At 47.4% G+C, this 25,311-nt stretch overlaps 1 protein-coding gene across 1 annotated transcript in view; it reads left to right on the forward strand.

Annotated features, from left to right (window-relative positions):
• fer1l4 (fer-1 like family member 4) overlaps positions 1-25,311 on the forward strand; it is a 294,195-nt gene that overhangs the window by 248,524 nt on the left and 20,360 nt on the right. The window contains exons 35-37 of the mRNA XM_086005966.1: positions 3,109-3,219; positions 4,108-4,235; positions 8,737-8,907. Of these exons, the coding sequence (XP_085862092.1) occupies positions 3,109-3,219; positions 4,108-4,235; positions 8,737-8,907 (410 nt within the window). The remainder of the gene's footprint in view (positions 1-3,108; positions 3,220-4,107; positions 4,236-8,736; positions 8,908-25,311) is intronic.

The raw sequence follows: 25,311 nt of genomic DNA on the forward strand, positions 1-25,311 counted from the left end.
GACGAGGCCTATCCGCTCGCCACCTGGCTCATGACTCCCCTCCACAACACCAACACTCCTGCTCAGCACTCACATAATGAGAGCCATGCTGCCACTAGGAACATCATTGAGCAGATCATCGGCCTACTGAAGCAATGGTTCCGCTGCCTTGACTGCTCGGGAGGAGACCTCCAGTACTCGGCTGAGCGGCTGTCCCATTTCGTGGTGGTCTGCTGCATGCTCTGCAACTTGGCCATCATGAGGGCGCAGCCCTTGCCACCAGGGATTGCGGGACCACCTCAGGAGGACGAGGAGGAAGAGGTCGAGGAAGAGGAGGGAGAGCGGGGGCAGCGAGACAATCGGCCTTCCAAACGGGCTGTCCGTAACCGGCTCATCACACTCGGATTCACCAGAATGAAACCCGAGATCCCCATCGCTCACCACATCCCCATCATACCATGCCTGTCACAGGCCATGTCACAGCGTCCCCCTGGGTGCAAAATTGAAATGAGAGACACCACAAAAGATTCCAAACACAATTAATAAATTTATCTATAAATATATTACATGAATACTATTAACTAATCACCCTTGTGCAATCCCTTAGTGCCTGTTGCTCGTGTGCATTTTCCTACTCTGGTGCTCCTATGCAGTGCGCCCCCAGTGGCTGCAGCATGGCTGGCGGAAGGCTGCTGAGTTTCAATGCGGGAGACTTCAGATGGCCTTGCAGGATGACCTCGAACAGCTGTGGAACTGGAAGGCCCGGCTGTAGACTGCGCCACCTCAGCATGTGCGGCAGCAGTCTGTGCTGACTGGCTGACAGGCAGCTGAAAAGGCAATGGCGGAGTGGCAGTGGTGGGAGTAGGAATGCTGTCATCCTGAGAGAGGACAGCAGGTTCTTGCTCCACAGACCCACTGTCAATTCCCTGGGGCAGCGCCTCAGCATTCCTAGCAATCTGTTGGAGCACAAATTGCAGGCCTGCTACGACACCATGAAAACCCCGGTCGATGGTGGTAGACCCAGCCACGATGACAGCAGTCAGAGCTTGGATGCCACCAAGCAGAGACTGCATGAGAGCAGTCTGAGCTTTTGCTGCAGCACTAAGACGTTTGGTCCGCCTGTGCTGCAGTGGAAGCTGCAACATTGCTCATCATGCACGCCATCACGTCTGGGTTGCCACAGTCTCTGGGAGCACACCGTCATTTCCAGACTGGAAATCCTGGGCTCTAGGCTCTGCGCAGCGCCCCGTGCAATGTTGGAGGTGGATTCCTCCACGCTCCTTGCCATTGCCAAGAAGCTTTCTGGCAGTCTTGCCATTGCACCTATCATTTCCATGTGCGCCCATCACCCTTCTTCTGAAGGCCTCACCATCGAGGTCCTCATTTGAGTCCTGTGCAGCTGAACTCGCCCTCCGTGGAGCAGGTCCCCGAGCTACCCTTTCCCCCTGGCCTTGCTGCAGCCCATTCGTGCCTGGTGCCTCACCCTGTGCAGATCCTGCTACTACACTAGCCTCTAAAGAACGTGTGGTGCCAATTTCTGAGCTGGTGTCTACGAGTGACAGATGCAGTGACGCGGTGTCATCTTCTTCCTCCTTCTCCCCCTACACACTCTGCGGTGCCCTTGGGGACAGGCTGCTCGGGTGCTTGCTGATTATCTGAAAGCAGAAAGGCACAAGAGTCGGGTTCTGGTGAGGGGGGTGGGGGGCGCGGGAAGGCAGAAATGCATGCATATAGCATGAGTAGTTTGAAAGTGAGAAAAGAGTGTGGGCTGAGGGGGAAGTGGGATGTGAGAAGCAGGATTAGGAATGAACATACCGTCGTTATCCCCAAGGGGGTCAGCATCGCCGGTGGCCATGGTGCTGATGACCTGGCGCCCAATGATCTCCAGCACTCTCATCTCCAGCTGGCTCAGCTCTTCAATGTAAGCTTGGCCCCCCCCCCCCCGTCCACTCTTGCTCCCGGCGATTATGCGCCACCTTGGCCTGTAAGAGAAAGGAAAGTGTGTGAGTGTGGTGCTATATGTTTGGGTGATGTGCCTGCCATAGTTGAATAGCTGTCATTGTGTGCAAGGTGTAAGATGTGGGTGTGAGTGTTGGTAGGTGGAGATTGTTGGCGGGTGAGTGCTGGGGGTGTGGTGCATTGAGCAATGTGTGAAGCTTGTGATACAGATGGTGGTAGCATTTGTTAAAGCCTTCACTCACCCTGACCACCCGTGTGAGGTCATTAAACTTTATCCTGCACTGGGTGTGAGTCCTGGGGTCCACAGTGTTGCCCGTAACGTGATGTGCTACCTCCCTCCACATAGTGCGGCAGACTTATGGTGAGGGCGTCCTGCCAGTTGGTGGGTACAGGACTGCCTGCCTTCTCTCCACTGCGAAAACCAATGCCTCCAGAGCTTCATCGGAGAACCTCCGGGCTCTCTCCCTGGGGCGACGATCTGCCATCAGGATTTGTAAAGAACTCTTCCTTCTCCTTGACCTTTTTATGGTTGTTGGGGCAGCTGCACACCCAACAACGCTGACAATGTGGTGCTGCAGCATCAATGAACCTCCCCTTTAAGTAGTGAAAAACGCCTGTGACAATCATTACTTGCAATTAGACTGCCCCCGATATTGGTCCAGCTTTTCAGTTTAATGCCAATGAGCGTGAGTTTCTAGACTAGAGTCATGACTACAATCTTTTTAATTGGGAGTGAACACGAATTTTGCGTGCACCCTAGACGATTTTCAGGTGGCAGAGCTTAACCTTTTTTAGTCTAAACACTGCCCATTTCTTGGCTATAATGAATTTTTAGCCCTCGGTCTTTTGGTCCAATTAAGTTTTTTGGGCACAATGACTTAAAAAGCCTAGGATATTTTGTACTACAAAAATTGGATAGCAAGTTAGTGTTAACTGTCTTGGGGAAAACTTTTTATTTGCTCGTATTCTAACTTCCTCACTAGTTACTGTTCCAGTGCTAGGGATCTTTTCGTGTGATGTTCATCCGGTTTTTATGTCTCCTCTTGCACACTTTTTCCACCTTTATTCATTCGTCTTTCAATCTGTTTTAACAAATTCCTACACTCCCAGACTTCTCCCTTCCTTCTTCCTCCTGAATTTTATTTAATTGGTTCTGTTTTATTTTTGCAGGGCTCCTTCTTAATCTACCCAAGTAAAGAGGCGGAAGTTGATTTTAAGATATTACAGGGTATCCCGAAGAACAGACCAGTCAAAGTTCTTGTCCGGGTTTATGTGGTGAAAGTGAGTACACTTCTCGCTAAGTTATGGAAGTATTCACCAGCACAATGTGTTGTGTGGGGCTTGTGGAGGGAAATGGAGACTCTTTCATCTACTTCTGTATGCATTTACTTTTTCAGTAAATCTGCTAAAAAGACTAAAATAACAAGGTGTTGAGAAGTTGGAATGAAAACCTAGAATATAAAAAAGATAAATTATAGAGCTGATTTTCCTGAACCCTCTGGCCAGTCACAAAACAGCAGAGGCCTGGATTCCCTCAATTTGCTGTCCCAGATCATTTAACCCTCCCAGTGATAGCCTTAGCCCTGGCATGGCCTAATGCTGGAGTTAGGACCTGGTGAATTAGGAGAGCTGCAGGCTTCTCCAGCCTAGGTGATCGGGACCTTCCGGCTACCAGTGTAGATCAACAGCTCAAAGGTCCCGAATCGAGTTGATAATTCTTGTTGGGGGGAGGGGAACGAGAATTATTACCTGTGGCTTTCCTCAAGCTCTTGGGCCTATCCCTGGGATCCCTGTGAGCCCTCCAGGCACTGGGGTCCAGGGAAAAGCCACATCGCCAACACTCTGGCATCTGGGTGCCCAGTGAGCACTGCATTAGAAAAAGAGGCAAGGGGCTGTGAGTGACTCCTCCTGCCCTATCGCTCCATCTAGACGGCACGTCTTCAGTTGTCAGTCAGGCTCTGCACCCCCCCCCCCCCTCAGGTAGGTCCCAGGAATCCGGGTTGCAGTGTTTTAGGGGCCAGATATGACCATCTGGGCCTCGAGCCCATTTTCCTGAACCTCATGCCAGGCAATGCTCAGTTCCTGGGCACAAAAGCCAAAAAAATTGGCCCTATGTTCATTTTTGTCAAACCTCTGTGATTTCTAAACTAAAGACTCTTTTCCTCCAAGGCGACTAACCTTGCTCCCAGTGACCTGAATGGGAAGTCCGATCCCTACATTGAAATTAAAGTTGGGGAACAAGTGCAGAACAGTAAGGACCGCTATATCCCCAAACAGCTCAACCCCGTCTTTGGCGAGTGAGTATTTAATGCCAGGTTTCTAGTTATAAAATCTGATTGAGTAAAATGCTGGAAACTGGAAAAAAAATGAAGGATTTTTGTTCATAATTTATGGGTTTTCTCTGTACAGCTTTATATTAAAAATAGTTCATTTTTAAGGAAAGAAAATGGCTTCTGCGACAGGCTGTGTGAAAATGGTAAAATGCACAAAGTACATAAAAACAAAATTGTTTACTAACGAACATTCGTCTGGGAAATGAAGTCACCTCCAAGTGTCAGGAACAATTAATATGTATCACTGGGCAGCATAAATCTATTGCGAATAGCTCCTAGTATAGACAGCACTTGTCAGATACCCCAGGCATATCTTGATGTATGAATATGGCGCTTGTTGCCCAAGAGTAAAGCTCCTGCCTTATGATTTGGCTTCTCAAAGGCAAGACTGCATTTCAAAGTTTAAGGACTGAGTTTTTTAGTTACAGTTTTGACCTGGCAAGATGCAGCTCCATAGATAAACATGTAGTAATTCTGGTAAAGATTGGGTGGCTACTTCTGCCTGAGAAATATCTGCAGAGAAAGCTGTTCAAAGAATCAGTTTGTCTGTTTAATCTTTTCATGAATCTCAAATTGTAAAGCTGCCAGGAAGTATAGAAACATAGAAGATAGGAGCAGGAGTAGGCCATTCATGGCTGATCATCCAAATTCAGTACCCGGTCCCTGCTTTCTCCCCATACCCCTTGATCCCTTTAGCCTTAAGAAATATATCCAACCCCTTCTTGAATATATATAATGAACTGGCCTCAACTGCCTTCTGTGGTAGAGAGTTCCACAGGTTCACCACTCTCTGGGTGAAGAAATTCCTCCTCATTTCTGTCCTAAATGGCCTACCCTTTATCCTTAGACTGTGTCCCCTGGTTCTGGACTCCCCGGCCATCGGGAACATCCTTCCTGCATCTAGTCTGTCCAGTCCTGTCAGAATTTTATAAGTTTCAATGAGATCCGCTCTCATTCTTCTAAACTCCAGCGAATATAAGCCCAATCGACCCAATCTCTCCTCATACGTCATTCCTGCCATCCCAGGTATCAGCCTGGTGAATCTTGGCTGAACTCCTTCCATGGCAAGAACATCCTTCCTCAGATACGGCGACCAAAACTGCATACAATACTCAAGATGTGGTCTCACCAAGGCCCTGTACAACTGCAGCAAGACATCCTTGTTCCTGTACTCAAACCCTCTCGCTACGAAGGCCAACATACCATTTGCCGCCTTAACCGCCTGTTGCACCTGCATGCTTACCTTCAGCGACTGGTGCACAAGGACACCCAGGTCTCGTTGCACTTCCCCTTCTCCCAATCTATTGCCATTTAGATAATCTGCCTTTCTGTTTTTGCCACCAAAGTGGATAACCTCACATTTATCCATGTTATATTGCATCTGCCATGTTTCTGTCCAATCACCCAACATGTCCAAATCATCCTGGAGTTTCGCGACATCCTCCTCACAGCACACATGCCCACCCAGCTTTGTGTCATCTGCAAATTTGGAGATATTACATCTAGTTCCCTTGTCCAGATCATTTATATATATTGTGACGAGCTGGGGTCCAAGGACCGATCCCTGCGGTACCCCACTAGTCACTGCCTGCCATTCGGAAAAAGACCCGTTTATTCCAACTCTTTGCTTTCTGTCTGCCAACCAGTTCTCTATCCAAGTCAATACCTTGCCCCCAATCCCATGTGCCTTAACTTTACACGCTAATCTCTTATGCGGGACCTTATCGAAAGCCTTTTGAAAGTCCAGATACACCACATCCACTGGTTCTCCCTTATCTATTTTACCAGTTACATCCTCAAAAAATTCCATTGGATTAGTCGAGCACGATTTACCTTTTGTGAATCCATGTTGACTTTGTCCGATTCTGTTACTGTTTTCCAAGTGCTCTGCTATTACATCTTTTGTAATGGACTCTAGCATTTTCCCCACTACCGATGTCAGGCTTACCGGTCTGTAATTCCCCGTTTTCTCTCTACCACCTTTTTTGAATAGTGGGGTAACATTAGCTACCCTCCAATCCATGTTCCAGATTCCATCGAATGTTGGAAGATGATCAGCAATGCATCTGCTATTTCTAGGGCCACTTCCTTAAGTACCCTAGGATGTAGATTATCAGGCCCTGGGGATTTATCGGCCTTCAGTCCCATCAATTTCCCTAACACCATTTCCCTACAAATACTGATTTCTTTCAGTTCCACCCTTTCATCAGACCCTATGTTCCCCGGCATCTCTGGGAGGTTATTTGTGTCCTCCTTTGTGAAGACAGAACCAAAATATGTATTTAGTTGGTCAGCCATTTCTTTGTTCCCCATTATAAATTCCCCTGATTCTGACTGCAAGGGACCTACGCTTGACTTCACCAATCTTTTTCTCTTCACATATCTATAAAAGCTTTTACAGTCAGTTTTTATGTTCCCTGCAAGCTTACTCTCATATTCTATTTTCCCCTTCTTAATTAATCCCTTTGTCCTCCTTTGTTGAATCATAAACTGCTCCCAATCCTCAGGTTTGCTGCTTTTTCTGGCCAAATTATATGTCCTCTCCTTGGATCTTATGCTATCCCTAATTTCCCTTGTTAGCCACGGTTGAGTCACCTTTTTTGTTTTATTTTTATGTCAAACTGGGATGAACAAATTCTGCAGTTCATCCATGCGGTCTTTGAATGTTTGCCATTGCCTATCCACCGTCAACCCTTTGAGTGACATTCCCCAATCAATCCTACCCAACTCGCGCCTCAGGCCATCGTAGTTTCCTTTATTTAAATTTAGGACCCTAGTCTCTGAGTCAACTACTTCATTCTCCATCTTAATGAAGAATTCGATCATATTATGATCGCTCCAACCCAAGGGGCCTCGTACAACAAGATTGCTAATTAATCCTTTCTCGTTACATAATACCCAGTCTAAGATGGCCTGCTCTCTGTTTGGTTCCTCGACATATTGGTCCAGGAAACCATCCCGTAAACACTCCAGGAATTCCTCCTCCACAATATTGTTACTAATTTGGTTAGCCCAATCTTATTGTAGATTAAAGTTACCCATGATGACTGCTGTGCCCTTATTGTACGCTTCTTAATTTCCCTTTTAATGCCATCCCCAACCTCCGCCTTACTGTTTGGAGGTCTATATACCACTCCCACTAACGATTTCTGCCCCTTGGTATTTCTCAATTCTACCCATACAGATTCCACATCATCAGAGCTAATATCCTTCATTACAATTGTGTTAATCCTTTCTTTAACCAGTAATGCTACCCCACCTCCCTTTCCTTTTTGCCTATCTTTCCTGAATATCGAATACCCCTGGATGTTGAGTTCCCAGCCTTGGCCATCCTTGAGCCACGTTTCCGTAATCCCAACCAAATCATATTCGTTTACCTGTATTTGCGCAGCCAATTAATCCACCTTATTACGAATGCTCCTCGCATTAAGACACAAAGCCTTCAGGCTTGTTTTTTTAACGCTCTTAGACCTATTAGAATTATTATTTACTGTGGCCACGTTTGATTTAAACCGTTGATTTCTCTGACTACCACTTTTGTTTTTCTCCTTCCTGTCTTTTGCTTTTATCCTTGTTTCCCTTTCCTCTGTCTCCCTGCTCAGGTTCCCAACCCCCTGCCATTTTAGTTTAAACCCTCCCCCAGAGCACTAGCAAACACTCCCCCTAGGACATCGGTTCCAGCCCGGCCCAGGTGCAAACCGTCCAGTTTGAACTGGTCCCACCTCCTACAGAACCGGTTCCAATGTCCCAGGAACTTGAATCCCTCCCCGTTGCACCATTCCTCTAGCCACGTATTCATCTGAAATATCCTTCTATTTCTACTCTGACTAGCACGTGGCACTGGTAGCAATCCTGAGATTACTACCTTTTGAGGTCCTATTTTTTAATTTACCTCCTAACTCCCTATATTCAGCTTTTAGGACCTCATCCCGGTTTTTACCTATATGCACCATGACAACTGGCTGTTCAGCCTCCCCTTCCAAGATGTTCTGCAGCCGCTCTGAGACATCCTTGACCCTTGCACCAGGGAGGCAACACACCATCCTGGAGTCTCGTTTGCGGCCGCAAAAACGCCTATCTATTCCCCTTACAATAGAATCCCGTATTACCATAGCTCTACCCCTCTTTTTCCTCCCGTCCTGTGCAGCAGAGCCACCCCTGGTGCCAGGAAGTTGGCTGCTGCTGCTTTCCTCTGATAAGCCATCCCCCCCAACAGTACTCAGCAGTATATTACTGATTGAAGATAAAATCATTCATATTTTTATTTTTTAAAGTATTAATGGAGGTATTGAGTTGTGCACATTTTCTATTTATAAATAAGCTCACTAGTTCCACTCCGATGCATACAATCCGCTCAATGCACCAATTAATCTCATACTTTAACCTTGCATTTCTTAATCACAAACTGTACTGAAATCTACAATTACTTTAATTAATAAATATAATTGTTCTTAAATGTCCTCAGAGTGTTTGAAATGACTGTTGCGTTTCCGATGGAGACAGAGCTCACTGTTTCAATATTTGACCACGATTTGGTTGGAAAGGATGATCTGATTGGGGAAACTAAGCTTGATCTGGAGAATCGGTATTACAGTAAACACCGCGCACAGTGTGGACTGCCAACGCAATATGACACGTAAGTACATTTAGAGAAATAACTCGTCAAGCTTCTAAACACAAATCTGTTAGACAGGATGTAAATTTACAATTTCACAGCAATGTATGAATCGGGGAGACGATTCTTAGCAGCACCATTTCCCCCTCAGGAAAATTTTTCTTTCATCATTAACATGATGACATTTCATTTAAGTGAGTTCCTGAAAATATTGCACGAAAATTTGTTGTTGTCCATTCAGAGGGCAACATTTTCCTTTTGTCCTTCCCTCTGCAAGTTCAATCTGCATTTCTTTCCCTCCTCTTTTAAGGTGATGCCTCACGGTCAGGATCAGGTACGGTTCCTGGGAACATAGCAACAGGAGTCGGCCATTCAGCCCCTCGAGTCTGTTCCACCATTCAGTGAGATCATGGCTGTTCTGTGATCTAACTCCATATACCTGCCTTTGGCCCATATCCCTTAATACCTTTGGTTAACAAAAAGTTATTAATCTCCGATTTAAAATTAACAATTGATCCAGCAACAATTGCCATTTGTGGAAGAGAGTTCCAAACTTCTACTACCCTTTGTGTGTGTGTAGTGTGTTTCCAATTTCACTCCTGAAAGGTCTGACTCTAATTTTTAGTCTCTGCCTCATCCTGTTAAAGTCGGCCTTACCTAAATCTAGAATCTTAGTAGCTGTTTTGTGTTTCTCCCTTTCAAACGCTACGTTGAACTCGATCATGTTATGATCGCTATTGGATAAATGTTCACGCACAGTTAGGCTGTTAACTAAATCTGGCTCATTACTCATTACTAAATCTAATATGCCTTGCCCCCTTGTTGCCTCTAGGACATATTATTTTAGAAAACTATCCTGGACACACTCAAGAAATTCACTACCTTTCTGACATGTGCTAGCCTACTTTTCCCAATCTATATGAAAGTTAAAATCCCCCATTAAAACCATGCTGCCTTTGCTACATGCTTGTCTAATCTCTGCATTTATACAATCTAGCACTTCAGAGCTGCTACCAGGGGGGCTATACACAACTCCCACTATAGTCTTAGATCCTTTCCTATTTCTTAATTCAACCCATAAGGGCTCCACTGGCTGCTTACCTCTCTTTAAATCCTCTCTTATTATTGAAGTGATTTCATCCTTAATCACTAAGGCTGCTCCTCCCCCTCTGCCATTTTCCCTATCTTTCCTGTAGAAACTTGGAAAACAGTGACAGGATCAGACAAAGTCAACATGGATTTACAAAAGGTAAATCGTGCTTGACTAATCTACTGGAATTTTTTGAGGATGTAACTGGTAGAATAGATAAGGGAGAACCAGTGGATGTGGTGCATTTGGACTTTCAGAAGACTTTCGATAAGGTCCCGCATAAGAGATTAGTGTGTAAAGTTAAGGCACATGAGATTGGGGGCAAGGTACTGACTTGGATAGAGAACTGGTTGGCAGACAGAAAGCAAAGTGTTGGAATAAATGGCTCTTTGTCCGAGTGGCAGGCAGTGACTAGTGGGGTACCGCAGGGATCGGTGCTAGGACCCCAGCTATTCACAATATATATTAATGATCTAGACGAGGGAACTAGATGTAATATCTCCAAGTTTGCAGACAACACAAAGCTGGGTGGGCATGTGTGCTGTGAGGAGGATGCCGAGAAACTCCAGTATGATTTGGACAGGTTGGGTGATTGGGCAGATGTATGGCAGATGCAGTATAATGTGGATAAATGTGAGGTTATCCACTATGGTGGCAAAAACAGGAAGGCAGATTATTATCTGAACGGCAATAGATTGGGAGAAGGGGAAGTGCAACGAGACCTGGGTGTCCTTGTGCACCAGTCGCTGAAGGTAAGCATGCAGGTGCAGCAGGCGGTTAAGAAGGCAAATGGTATGTTGGCCTTCGTAGCGAGAGGATTCGAGTACAGGAACAAGGATGTCTTGCTGCAGTTGTACAGGGCCTTGGTGAGACCACACCTTGAGTATTGTGTGCAGGTTTGGTCGCCTTATCTGAGGAAGGATGTTCTTGCCATGGAGGGAGTGCAGCGAAGATTCATCAGACTGATACCTGGGATGGCAGGAATGACTTATGAGGAGAGATTGGGTCAATTGGGCTTATACTCGCTGGAGTTTAGAAGAATGAGAGGGGATCTCATTGAAACTTATAAAAATCTAACAGGACTAGACAGACTAGATGCAGGAAGGATGTTCCCGATGATGGGGGAGTCCAGAACCAGGGGTCACAGTCGAAAGATAAGGGGTAAGCCATTTAGGACTGAGATGAGGAGGAATTTCTTCACCCAGAGAGTGGTGAACCTGTGGAATTCTCTACCACAGAAGGCCAATTCATTAAATATATCCAGGAAGGAGTTAGATATATTTCTTAAGGCTAAAGGGATCAAGGGATATGGGGAGAAAGCAAGGACAGGGTACTGAATTTGGATGATCAGCCATGATCTCATTGAATGGCGGAGCAGGCTCGAGGGGCCGAATGGCCTACTCCTGCTCCTATCTTCTATGTTTCTATGAAAGGGGTCAGGGACAGTTCTGGGGGTCAGGGACAGTTCCGGGAGTCAGGTACGGTTCTGGGGTCAGGGATAGTTACAGGGTCATTCGCAGTGTGTAAGCAGGGTCACGGAACCAGGGATATATTCAGCTCTGAATGTGGAGGGACTCTGGATCCAAAGGCTTTTTCTTTACAGCCAATGAAAAACATAGGGGGAAATATTCAGTTGGTTTGCGCCTCCCGTCAGCACCTTAAGAGGGCGCTAATGGAGCGCAAAGCAACTAGCGCCCGGGCGCGGCGATATCTGCGCCTCTCGCGGAATTGACCGGACATTTTGCGGCGGCGCAAAACAATACCGCCCGATCTCCTGCGCCCGCAGATCTTGACGTCATTCGAGCGTGCAATGCCCGTGTGACGCCCTGGAACGGAAATTGAGTGGTGCCCCCTCCTTTCCGCCTGGCGCAACCAACGACAGGTAGACTGGAACGCTTCCCAGTCGCTGTGGGGCTGGGGGGGGCGGCTATTTAAAGGGGGCCTCTTCCTGGCTTTTTCTGTGCTAGACATTTTTGCACCACTTCTTCTGAGAGAGAGAGATTTTGAGAGAGAGAAAGAAAGACTTCTGCATTGAGTCAACGCTGTCTGAAGTAGTTTTGGCTTCTGACCATAACTTTGCAGGTACTTTTGGTTTTTGACCTTCATTACTTTGATTGCCAAGATACTATGGGGGCTGCACTGAATAGGGGTGTCATCCTGCGCCATCAGATTCGGAGGGCACAGAGACGCAGAGAGAGAGTGGCAATCATGGCCAGATGGAGGAGGGCCAACAGGCCTCTGTACAGGAGACCTTATCCTCCCAGGGTATTCTGGGAACAATTCTCCTACATTAATTTGTCTGAGGAGCAGTGTTTGCGAAGGCTGCGCTTCAGCAAGGAGGTGGTCACTGAGCTCTGCCACCTGCTGCAGCCAGATCTGCAGCCTCAACTGAGGAGCAGGGCGTCTCTATCGGTGGCAGTGAAGATAACAGTGGCTTTGAACTTTTATGCCACAGGCTCATTTCAATCAGTTACTGGGGACATCGCCAATATCTTCCAGTTCGCGGTGCATTGCTGCATCCGTCAAGTCACAAATGCCCTCTATAAAAGGAAACGAGAGTACATCTCTTTTCCCATGACCCCGGACAAGCAGCAAGAATGCACAATAGGCTTTGCTAGGATAGCGGGCTTCCCCATGGTGTCGGGCGCCATTGACTGCACGCATGTGGCTTTGCGTGCTCCGCATGAGAATGCCGAGGATTTCCGCAACCGAAAGGGGTTCCATTCCTTAAACGTTCAGTTGGTCTGTGACCACAGACAGCTGATACTCGCTGTCAATGCCCACTATCCTGGTAGCAGCCACGATGCATTCATCATGCGCCAGACTACTGTGGCAGAACTTTTCCAGGCACCGCATCACCCAGGTGGTTGGCTTCTCGGGGACAACGGTTATCCACTGTGCATCGGGCTGATGATACCGCTCCATATGCCCAATACCCCTGCTGAGCTGCGGTACAACGAGAGCCATCAAGCTACCAGGAACATCATTGAGCACACAATCGGCGTGCTCAAGCAACGGTTCCACTGTCTGGACCATTCTGGAGGAGCCCTGCAGTACTCGCCTGAGCAAGTCTCCCACTTCGTTGTTGTGTGCTGCATGCTGCATAACCTGGCAATCCTCAGGACCCAGCCAATGCCACCAGGCCTTGGAGCACTAGAGGAGGAGGAGGAAGAGGAGGAGGAAGAGGAGGAGGAAGATCATCAGCAGCACCAAGGCGGGAGGGAGGCCCACAATGTAGAAACTGGAAAGGCCGTCTGTCAACGGCTGATAGCAAACTGCTTCTAGACCCCTGCTGAGGAAATGGCTTCTGCCATTGAGAGCAACATGAATGAAACCAACTGGCAACCCCTAAGCCGGCCAAGGCAACAATGATTGCAATGACCAAACATGTACATTTTGAATACAAAAACTGTTGTGTTGGTACCTTTCTACCTAGACACAACTTAGGTCTCAGAACTCAGAGATTCAAACATGAAGTGCTTTATTAGAAGGAAAAGGAAGTTCTGAAAAGTTCCGAACAAAGAGAGCTAAACTTAACCGAGAACACCCAACCATTTATCTCCTGTGACAGCGCCACCACAGGTGGGAGGAGAACACACAATACATAACATATTCCTCCCCTCTTAAATGGAAGGTCCACATTATTCCTCAACAGGTAAGTTACTTTCAATGCACTCAACGAACCTAGGGTAGAGGTAGACTGCCTCAAACCCTGACTTTACCCTGGGGTTTATTCTGCCCCAGTCTTGTGGGTAAGTCACTAAGCCTACAGATCCAAGCGTCTTGGAGGCCGCCGCTCTCTGACAGGATACCGGCGGTCATCGCTGGCTTCCACAGCAGTAGGCATTGACACAGGCCTGGATGGAGAAGGTGCCTATGTCAGTTGAAAGTCAGGAGTTTGCACAGGTGGAACAGTCTCTTTGACTTCCTGTGTTGGAGAAGAGCACTGTGGCAAAGGATGCTGGTTTGCGGTATCATCCGGAAACAGTTCAGGCCAACCAGCTGTTGGAGCCTCTGTGGCTGTCTCTGCTCCTAGCAACAGTTGATCTGTGTGTCTTCTCCAGACGACGTCCTCAGCAGTCTCAACCGTGTAAGACACAGGGCCCGTCTGCACAATCACCGTAGCAGGTACCCATTTCGGTCCAGTGTTATAGTTTCAAGCTAGGACGTGCTCTCCCGGATGAAACCGTCTCTCCTTGGCTCTTTTCTCTCTCTTTTCAACTTGAGCTTGTTGTTGACGATGGACAACCTGCTCTGCCCTTGGAGGTTTGAGTAAGTCAAAACTTGTCCACAACTGCCTCTTCATCATGAGCGAAGCGGGGGAAGTTTTGGTTGTGGCATGCGGCTCGTTCCTGTAGGACAACAGGAAGCTGTTCAGACGTTGGTGGATTGAGCCCTGACCTTGCGATGCCTTCAAGGCGTGCTTCAAAGTTTGCACGAACCTTTCTGCCTGGCCGTTAGTAGAGGGATGATAGGGCGCAGACCTGATGTGTTGGACACCATTCACATGCAGGAAGGTTGCAAACTCCTGTGATACAAATTGTGGACCGTTGTCACTTACGAGTTGTTCCGGTGAGCCATAACGGCTGAACATCTCACCAAGTTTCTCAATTGTTTTCTCTGCCGTGGTAGACCTCATCACAGCAACCTCTGGCCACTTGCTACGAGCGTCCACAACCACCATAAACATCTTCTCTTCGAAAGGACCGGCGAAGTCCACATGTACTCACTGCCACACTTCTGCAGGCCAATCCCAGGGGTGTAGGGTTGCCCGCTGTGGAACATTCCGAACCCTTTGACATGGGGAACATGTTTTGGCTTTCTCCTCAATATTCCCATCGAGACCTAGGCACCAGAAGTAGCTTCTTGCCATTTCCTTCATCCGAACCATCCCACTGTGGCCTGTATGAAGTTGTTGCAGTATAGGTTCCCTCAGAGGTGGCGGAATGATGACACGGCGTCCCCAAAGAAGACAACCTGCCTGGACGGAGAGCTCATTTCTTTTTGAAACGTAAGGTTTCAAACTAGGAGAATCTCCTATAGCTCTCCCTCGAATGACATCGTCCATTACCTCAGACAGGACTGGATCGTTGCGGGTGTACCTTCGCACCTGAACTCCAGTGACAGGTGCTCCCTCCACTTGTCTAAAGTAGAAGATGTCTATCTGACGAGACTCTGGGGGAGTAACAGGCAAGGGTAGCCTCGAGAGACCATCTGCGTTGCCGTGCAAGTCTGATTTGCGATATTTGATGTCGTATGTGTGTCCTGACAACAGTAAAGCCCACCTTTGCATCCTGCTTGCAGCGAGACACGGAATTCTGGTGTGGGGCACGAAGATTGAAGTCAATGGACGGTGGTCCGTCAGGAGTGTGAACCTTCTCCCAAACAGGTACTGATGAAATTTTTGAATTCCAAAAACGATTCCCAAGGCCTCGCGCTTGATCTGCGCATAGTTACTCTCGGCCTAGTTCAAGGTGCGTGATGCGAAGGCGATAGGTTGCTCTTCACCCGAAGGCATGATGTGGGATATGACTGCTCCCACACCATATGGTGATGCATCACGTGCTAGCTGCACGGGTAGCTTTGGGTCAAAGTGTGTCAGGGCCTCTGATTTCAGCAATGCTTTCTTTGCTTGGGCGAAAGTTTCGTTGCACAGTTCAGTCCATTTCCATGTTTTGCCTTGACATAGCAACTGATGTAACGGCTTCAGCAATGTTGCTAAGTCTGGAATAAACTTCCCATAGTAGTTAAGTAGCCCCAGAAATGAACATAACTGGCTCACATTCTGGGGTGCTGGGGCCTCCACGATCGCCTTGACCTTTGACGGTGCCTTATGCAGGCCAGTAGCGTCAATCACATGCCCCAGGTACTCAACTGAAGACTGAAAGAATTCACATTTGTCTTTATGAACTCTGAGTCTGTACTCTTTCAGTCGTTGTAGTGTCGCATCCAAGTTCAGAAAATGATCCTCCTCATTTGTCCCAGTGATAAGGATGTCGTCCAGGTAGCACTGGACTCCTGGCAGTCCACTCAAAATCTGATCCATTGCCCTTTGGAATAGAGCAGGGGCCGACGTAATTCCAAACGGAAGGCGGCAGTACCTGTATAGCCCCTTGTGTGTCACAATTGTCAGCAGCTCCTTTGATTTGTCATCGACATGCATTTGTAGATAAGCCTGGCATAAGTCTATTTTGCTGAACCTTTGCCCTCCAGCCAGGCCCGTAAAAAGATCATCAATGAGGGGAAGAGGGTACTGTTCCGCAGACAGCACCGGGTTAATAGTCACTTTAAAATCCCTGCAGATTCGAACAGATCCATCCTTTTTCAGGACAGGAACAATGGGTGTGGCCCATTTGCTCACGCTCACAGGCTCCAGGACTCCATTCTCGACTAAGGCCTCCAAGTTAGCCTCAACTTTTGGCCTAATTGCATAGGGTACAGGTCGGGCTTTGTGAAACTTCGGCTTGCTGTCAGGTTTAATGTCCAGTCTCACGCTGATCTTTTTCATGCTCCCAAGTTCCCCATTGAAGAGTTCTGCATGTTTGTTTAACACTGCAGTCAGACCTGACTCCCCTTTTGACATCATGCGGACTGCAGGCCAGTCCAGCGTGATTTTCTCTAGCCACGCACGTCCCAGTAGCGATGGGTAATTTCACTTTACCACATATAGTGGCAGTTTTGCAGTCTGTCCGTTCAATTTAACTGTCACCTCAATGACGCCTCTCATGGCCACAGGTTCACCGGTATACGTCTTTAGCACAATGTTTGTTGGCTGAAGGGTAAGATGCTTTAGCATTTTGTTGTAGACAGTGTCCGAAACAAGGGACACAGCCGCGCCTGTGTCCACCTCTAGCCGCACTGATTGTCCCTCCACCAGTGGTGACACCCAGTAGCCATTTGAATCACCTGCAACCGTCAGTATGTGCACCTCTTCCTCCTCAGAGGTGTCGCTCCCCTCTGTTTTGCTTGTTCCATCATACTGCACTGAATGAACACTCTTTTTCCTCTCTTGTCCAAATACAGACATTTTGCTTCCATGCTTCCCAGCTCTGTCTTTTTTTACCTCTGCAGGCGCGTTCAATGTGACCCTTTTTGCCACAATTTCAGCATTCCAGCTCCGTACACCAGCAGTCATTAACGTGATGGCCCGTTTTCCCACAACGGTAACATGTGCCGTTCCGCGCACCTTTAGGCTCAGACGACACCTTGTGAACTCTCCCTGTTGAACTCAACTGGTGAGCCTCCTTTTCTGCCATCTCCATGGAGACACTAACTTCAATGGCCTTTTCAAGAGTAAGGTTGTCCTCAGTAAGAAGGCGCTTCTATGTGGCTGCATTTTGCAGACCACACACGAGTCTGTCTCTAATGGTGTCCTTCAGCACCTCCTTGAACTCGCAGTGTTGTGATAACCTTTTTAAAGCAGCAATAAACATCGTCACTGATTCCCCCTCCTCTTGATTCTGTTTGTGAAATCTAAATCTCTCAGCAATAACCAGAGGTTTTGGTGAAAAATGTGCTCCAAGAATTTCCACTAGTTGCTTATATGTTTTAGTTCCTGGCTTATCTGGCTGCACGAGGCTGCGAAGTAAATTGAATGTCTTCGGCCCGATTACACTCAAAAAGGTAGGCACGACCTTTTCATTTGCCACCGCATTCGCCAATACAAAATAGTCAAAACGTTCCGTATAAGCGCTCCATTGCTCCACATTTTCATCAAAATCACCGATGTTTCCTAATATAGTAGCCATCTCACATTTCAAATTAAAACTTCTGTTTACTCACTGCCGTAACGTTAATGTGATGCTGCAATCTCTGTTCCGAGTGGTTTGTAGTCGAAAACAAGAAAGTTCCCACAACACAGATTCATCCGATCCTCGTCGCCACTTGTTGTGTCGGTACCTTTCTACCTAGACACAATTTAGGTCTCAGAACTCAGAGATTCAAACATGAAATGCTTTATTGGAAGGAAAAGGAAGTTCTGGAAAGTTCCGAACAAAGAGAGCTAAACTTAACCGAGAACACCCAACCATTTATCTCCTGTGACAGCGCCACCACAGGTGGGAGGAGAACACACAATACATAATACATATTTATTTTACAAACTCTGTGTGTGTCATTTCCGCATGACAAACTAATAGAAAGAAACACACAAAAACAGTCATTAACATAACTGGTTCTCACAACCTGGAGATAATGTCACAGAAACATAGAAGATAGGAGCAGGAGTAGGCCCCTCGAGCCTGCTCCGCCATTCAATGCGATCATGGCTGATCATCCAAATTCAGTACCCTGTCCCTGCTTTCTCCCCATATCCCTTGATCCCTTTAGCCTTAAGAAATATATCCAACTCCTTCTTGAATATATTTAATGAATTGGCCTCTACTGCCTTCTGTGGTAGAGAATTCCACAGGTTCACCACTCTCTGGGTGAAGAAATTCCTCCTCCATCTCTGTCCTAAATGGCTTAACCCTTATCCTTAGACTGTGACCCCTGGTTCAGGACTCCCCGACCATCGGGAACATCCTTCCTGCATCTAGTCTGTCCAGTCCTGTCAGAATTTTATAAGTTTCAATGAGATCCCCTCTCATTCTTCTAAACTCCAGCGAGTATAAGCCCAATCGACCCAATCTCTCCTCATACGTCATTCCTGCCATCCCAGGTATCAGCCTGGTGAATCTTCACTGAAGTCCCTCCATGGCAAGAACATCCTTCCTCAGATAAGGCGACCAAAACTGCACACAATACTCAAGATGTGGTCTCACCAAGGCCCTGTACAACTGCAGCAAGACATCCTTGTTTCTGTACTCAAACCCTCTCGCTACGAAGGCCAACATACCATTTGCCTTCTTAACCGCCTGCTGCACCTGCATGCTTACCTTCAGCGACTGGTGCACAAGGACACCCAGGTCTCGTTGCACTTCCCCTTCTCCCAATCTATTGCCATTCAGATAATAATCTGCCTTCCTGTTTTTGACACCAAAGTGGATAACCTTGCATTTATCCATGTTATATTGCCTCTGCCATGCTTCTGCCCAATCACCCAACCTGTCCAAATCATCCTGGAGTTTCTCGGCATCCTCCTCACAGCACACACGCCCACCCAGCTTTGTGTCGTCTGCAAACTTGGAGATATTACATCTAGTTCCCTCGTCTAGATCATTAATATATATTGTGAATAGCTGGGGTCCAAGGACCGATCCCTGTGGTACCCCACTAGTCACTGCCTGCCACTCGGAAAAAGACCCGTTTATTCCAACTCTTTGCTTTCTGTCTGCCACCAGTTCTCTATCCAAGTCAATACCTTGCCCCCAATCCCATGTGACTTAACTTTACACGCCAATCTCTTATGCGGGACCTTATCGAAAGCCTTTTGAAAGTCCAAATACACCACATCCACGGGTTCTCCCTTATCTATTTTACCAGTTTCATCCTCAAAAAATTCCAGTGATTAGTCGAGCACGATTTACCTTTTGCAAATCCATGTTGACTTTGTCCGATCCTGTCACTGTTTTCCAAGTGCTCTGCTATTACATCTTTTATAATGGACTCTAGCATTTTCCCCACTACCGATGTCAGGCTTACTGGTCTGTAATTCCCCGTTTTCCCTCTACCACCTTTTTTGGGAGCACAGATTGCTGGCCTGCTGCAGCGCGGTGAGAGCACCGGGGAAATGTGTCCGAACCAGCAAGGATGGCAGCAGTCAGTGCTCGCGTGGCCTCAATCTGAGTCTGCATGAGAGCAGTCTGAGATGGGGTCATGGCATGACTTGCAGCACTAAGCATTTGCGTGGCATCTGCCTGTGCTACAGCGAAGTGCTCCACACTCCTCGCCAATGATTCAATGGATTCGGGCACCCTTCCCACTGCACCCATGAGCTCATTGTGTGTGTCCACCGCCTGGGTGTTCATTTCAGCGATGTGCCGCTCCTCCTCTGCGTCCAGTGCAGCAGGACTCGCTGGCATACTCTCCTTCTGGGGAGAAGGCCCCTGAGCTTCCCTACCCCCATCGTGTTGCTGCAGCCCGCTGGGTCCTGGAGCTTCACCCTCATCAGACCCTTCCCCCCTGCTCCCCTCCAGGGAAGGCGTGTTCCCAATGTGGGCATGGGCTTCCTCGGGAGAGGGTGGCGCTGATGCTCCGGCTTCCTCTTCCTCCTCGCCTGCAGCTTCGCTCCCACTGGCAGCTTGAGGGCCCGTCTCCTCAGCTGGTGAATCACCATCTGAAAGCAGGGATGTACAAGTGTGGCTTTAGCATGAGGACAGGGTGGCCGTAAGGGAGGAATGAGTGCAGCGATTTAGTAAGTTGGATTGAAAGTGTCAAAGGCTGGTGTTGTGAGGGACAATTGGAAGGAGAGAGGACAAAAAGGTGATGACCTTACCATTGCTGTCCAGAACGGGGTCAGCGTCTCCAGTGGCGACAGGACCGATCACCCGGCTTGCTACAATCCTGTGGATGCGCACCTCACGATCGCTGAGGGGCTGCAGCTGAGGCCGTCCTCCACCCGTCCATTGCTGCTGCCTCCTATTATGAGATAGCTTGGCCTGCAAGAAAAAGGACGGCGTCTGAGTAAATATACAGCCATGGTCTTGCCTGATGTGCCTCCCATAGTTGAATGCCCTTATTGTATGCAGCCATGGTCTTGCCTGATGTGCCTCCCATAGTTGAATAGCCCTTATTGTATGCAGCCATGGTCTTGCCTGATGTGCCTCCCATAGTTGAATAGCCTTTACTGTATGCAAAGTGTGGAATGTGTATGTGTGTTTGATGAAAGGGCCATAGGTGTTGGATGAGTGTTGGGCATCGGGGCTTTTAAGACCCTCTGGCCATAGAGTGAGGTTGAGATGGAGAGGTATTTGAAAAAAAGCCACTCACCCTGACGACCCGAGTGAGGTTGCTGAACTTTTTTCTACATTGGATATGGGTCCTGGGCAACATGCTCCTGGAGGAGACGCTCTGCGCCACCTCCCGCCACACTCTTCTGTACTCGCGTGGCAAAGGCCTCCTGCCACTCTCTAGGTACGGTATAGATCTTCTGCGCTCCACCGCGTCAACCAGAGCCTCCAAGGCCCGCTTGCTGAAGCGCTGTGCTCGCTTCCTGGCCCTCTCCATAGTCCTCGCCTGCAAGATTTAGCCACAGGTCTGTCCAGGCCGAGATTCAAGGCTCCAATGAGCAGGGTGTGGCTGGAGAGCAAGATCGACCCTCCCCTTTAAGAACTGTCCGGCGCCAGTGTGTCTGTGTTCAATCGCTAACTGACAGCACCTGCGCTGCGCCCGCGCTCTGAGGTAGCGCCTCGCTCCTCGGCCTTTGCGCCTTAAGAGAGGTGTGTAGCACCTGATTTTTGTGCACAGCCGATAACGGCGCCCCAAACGGGGCAACACTGAATTTTTCCCCCATAAAGTCTAAAGATTGATTGACCATTTTAACATGGGAGGGCTGCTGTAGACAAGTAAACTTGTGTAACCTGGACTCCATGGCAATGATTGACTAAGACTTTTCTGTGTATGGTTTGGAGAGTCAATATGACCAACAGTACTTTCTGCATTGACAGATATTTAGCAGTGATGTGTCTTTTGTGCGGTGTGAGAATATTCAATATTTTGAATTTTAGACTTCAACAAGAAAATTTGCTGTTTTCACACATTTAACACAGGATCTTAAAATAGGCTGAAAAATAATTATATTTGGAAACAGAACAATAACACAAAAGACAAATTGGATTAGATTTATATTCAGTGCAAATTCTATTGTTCTTCTCCTCCCCTGAACACTTTGCTGAGGTTCTACTGCTGCTGCTCACTCTCTGGTACTTCACAAGTGGCCTTGGTTCAGGTATGAGGCTGGACAGTGGGCCCAATCTTTACTGGGATTTCCAAGCCGAGGGGAAGGAGTTCTAGTTGTGAAACCCAGAACTAAAGGGAACCCAGGTGAGATAGAGAATGAGGATCCGCAGAAACTGATCCTATCCAACAGGCACAGTGTACTTGTCACCTGTGAGGATAAGAATAAAGACTGTTGGAAGGACAGCCAGAATGCTTGGAGCAGGAGGCTGTCTAAAGAGGGGAAGAGGAGGGGAGGAAGCACAATGTGGTAGTGGTAGTTGTAGGGGGTTCAATAATTAAGGGGCAGATAGCATCCTTTGTAAGCAGGATCCTTCATTTTGAGAGTCCCATATGGTATGTTGTCTACTTGGTGCCAGGGTGAGGGACACCTCGAACCGGCTTGAAAGGATATTGGAGAGGGAGGAAGAGGATCCTGTCATTGTGGTCCATGTTGGGGCCAACAACATAGGAAAGAGTAGGCAAGAGTGCCTGTTCAGAGAGTACCAGGAGCTACGAGCTAAATTAAACAGGACCTCAAGGGGTATAATCTCTGGATTATTACCTGAGCCACATGAAAATTGATGTAGGGATAAACAGATTACATAAGAACATAAGAACATAAGAAATAGGAGCAGCAGTAGGCCAATCGGCCCCTCGAGCCTGCTCCGCCATTCAATAAGATCATGGCTGATCTGATCCTAACTGCCAATCCACTATCACAGAACCATCTCCTGCATCTAACAGAATTAGACACATGAAATAGGAGCAGGATCAGGCTACACGGCCCCTGGGCCCGCTCCGCTAACCACAGGGCCATGACCGATCCGAACCTAGACTCATGTCCAAATTCCTGCCCGCTCCCCGTAACCCTTAATTCCCTTTACTTCTAGGAAACTGTCTATTTCTGTTTTAAATTTATGTAATGATGTAGCTTCTACAGTTTTTTGGGGCAGCATATTCCATGGACCTACCACCCTCTGAGTGAAGTAGTTCCTCCTCATCTCAGTTTTGAAAGAGCAGCCCCTTATTCTAAGACTATGCCCCCTAGTTCTAGTTTCACCCATCATCGGGAACATCTTCCCTGCATCCACCCGATCCAACCCCTTCACAATCTTATATGTTTCAATAAGATCGCCTCTCATTCTTCTGAACTCCAATGAGTAGAGTCCCAATCTACTCAACCTCTCCTCATATGTCCATCCCCTCATCCCCGGGATTAACCGAGTGAACCTTCTTTGTACTGACTCGAGAGCAAGTATGTCCTTTCTTAAGTATGGACACCAAAACTGTACGCAGTATTCCAGGTGCGGTCTCACCAATACCTTGTACAACTGAAGCAATACCTCCCTATTTTTATATTCTATCCCCCTAACAATGAAAGCCAACATTCCATTGGCCTCCTTAATCACTTGCTGCACCTGCATACTAACCTTTTGAGTTTCGTGCACCAGGACCCCCAGATCCCCTTGTACTTCAGTACTTTCCAGTTTCTTGCCATTAAGATAATATCTTGCTCTACGATTTTTCCTGCCAAAGTGCATAACCTCACACTTTCCAGTATTGTATTCCATCTGCCAAATCTCTGCCCACTTACTTAGCCTGTCGATGTCCCCTTGAAGGTTTTTTATGTCCTCCTCACTCACTACTTTCCCCCCCATCTTAGTATCATCTGCAAACTTTGATATGTTACACTCGGTCCCCTCCTCCAAATCGTTAATATAGATTGTAAAGAGTTGGGGACCCAGCACTGACCCCTGCGGAACACCACTAGTTACTGATTGCCAGTCTGAGAATGAACCATTTATCCCAACTCTCTGCCTTCTGTTAGATAGCCAATCCTCTATCCATGCCAGAATATTACCCCCAATCCCGTGATTTTTTATCTTAAGCAATAATCTTTTGTGTGGCACCTTGTCAAATGCCTTTTGGAAGTCTAAATACACTACGTCCACTGGTTCCCCTTTATCCACCCTATATGTTACTTCCTCAAAGAACTCCAGCAAATTTGTCAAACATGACTTCCCCTTCATAAAACCATGCTGACTTTGTTCTATTAAATTATGATTATCCAAATGTCCTGTTACTGTCTCCTTAATAATGGACTCCAAAATTTTACCTACCACAGATGTTAGGCTAACCGGTCTATAGTTTCCAGCCTTCTGTCTACTGCCCTTTTTAAATAAGGGTGTTACATTAGCAGTTTTCCAGTCTGCCGGGACCATTGCCGAGTCCAGGGAGTTTTGGAAAATTATTACCAATGCATCCACAATCCCTACCGCCACTTCCCTCAAGACCCTAGGATGTAAGCCATCAGGTCCAGGTGATTTATCCGCCTTGAGTCCCATTATTTTACGGAGTACCACTTCCTTAGTGATTTTGATCGTGTTTAGCTCCTCCCCCCCTTTAGCCCCCTGTTTGTCCAGTGTTGGGATATTCTTAGTGTCTTCTACTGTAAAGACTGATGTTGCGGAGGTGAATACGTGGCTGAAGGAATGTTCACAGCAGAGGAAGAGGATGAAATACTAGTGATAGAAGGAAACTAAAAATAAATCAAGGGGAAGAAATTATTGGATTCAATATAAATAACAAAATGGTAATGGAGGAAATAATGGGACTTGGAATAGATAAATCTCCAGGACCTGATGGTTACCACCAATGTTCCCCCTAATTTTTTTTTGAGTGCACGGCCCCTTTACAGTTTTGTGCATGCGCGAAATTTAACATTGGAGAAGCCAGTCCCGGGCTGCGCGAGACCGGCAGAGAGCTGTGTGACTGCGCCGCTTAGTGGGAACGTTAGTTACCACCCCAGGGTATTAAAAGTAGCAGGTGAAGGAATTGCACAATCTTTCAAAGCTCTCTTGATTCGGAAATTGTACCGTTAGATTTGAAATTTGCTAATGTCACTCCATTATTTAGGAAGGGTGGGAGAGTGAAACCAGGTAATTACAGACCAGTCAGTTTATTGTCAGTTGTGGGGAAGCTACTGGAATCTGTTATGAGGGATAGAGTGAATGAGCACTTGAGCAATGTGGTAAACCACTTTTATCGTTCACTATCGTTACACTATGGTTATCACTGTTATATCGTTACACTATGGTTATCACTGTTTACACTGTTGTATCACTACACGAGGTCGCCTCTTGTCACGCTGTTATACCTGGGCTGACCACTGCTGACTCTGCCCATGGCTCCACCTACTTGCCCAGGTATAAAGGTGGTCGACTGGCTGGTATTCCTCCTTGTTGGATCCGATCACCCACGAGGGTGGGCTCTGTTATTTAGCCAATAAAAACCTATAGTTACCATCTTAACTCGTCGCTTTTCATTGGATGAATTGATAGGTATATCAATTTTATTGGCTAAATTTTGAAATGTCCGTAACGGAGCAGCCAAACGACCAGTCAGACGCCCAGCTACAACAGCCACAGCAGCCGGCCTGGCTGCGAGCCCTCCGACCGCCGTACCTGGATCTAAACCCACAGGCAGCAAACTCAGCCCTCGACTTCAAACACTGGCTG

This window comes from Somniosus microcephalus, chromosome 13, assembly GCF_052327205.1.
Source record: "Somniosus microcephalus isolate GS21.2 chromosome 13, FLI_Smic_1.0, whole genome shotgun sequence".
In the NCBI taxonomy this organism is placed as follows: domain Eukaryota; kingdom Metazoa; phylum Chordata; class Chondrichthyes; order Squaliformes; family Somniosidae; genus Somniosus; species Somniosus microcephalus.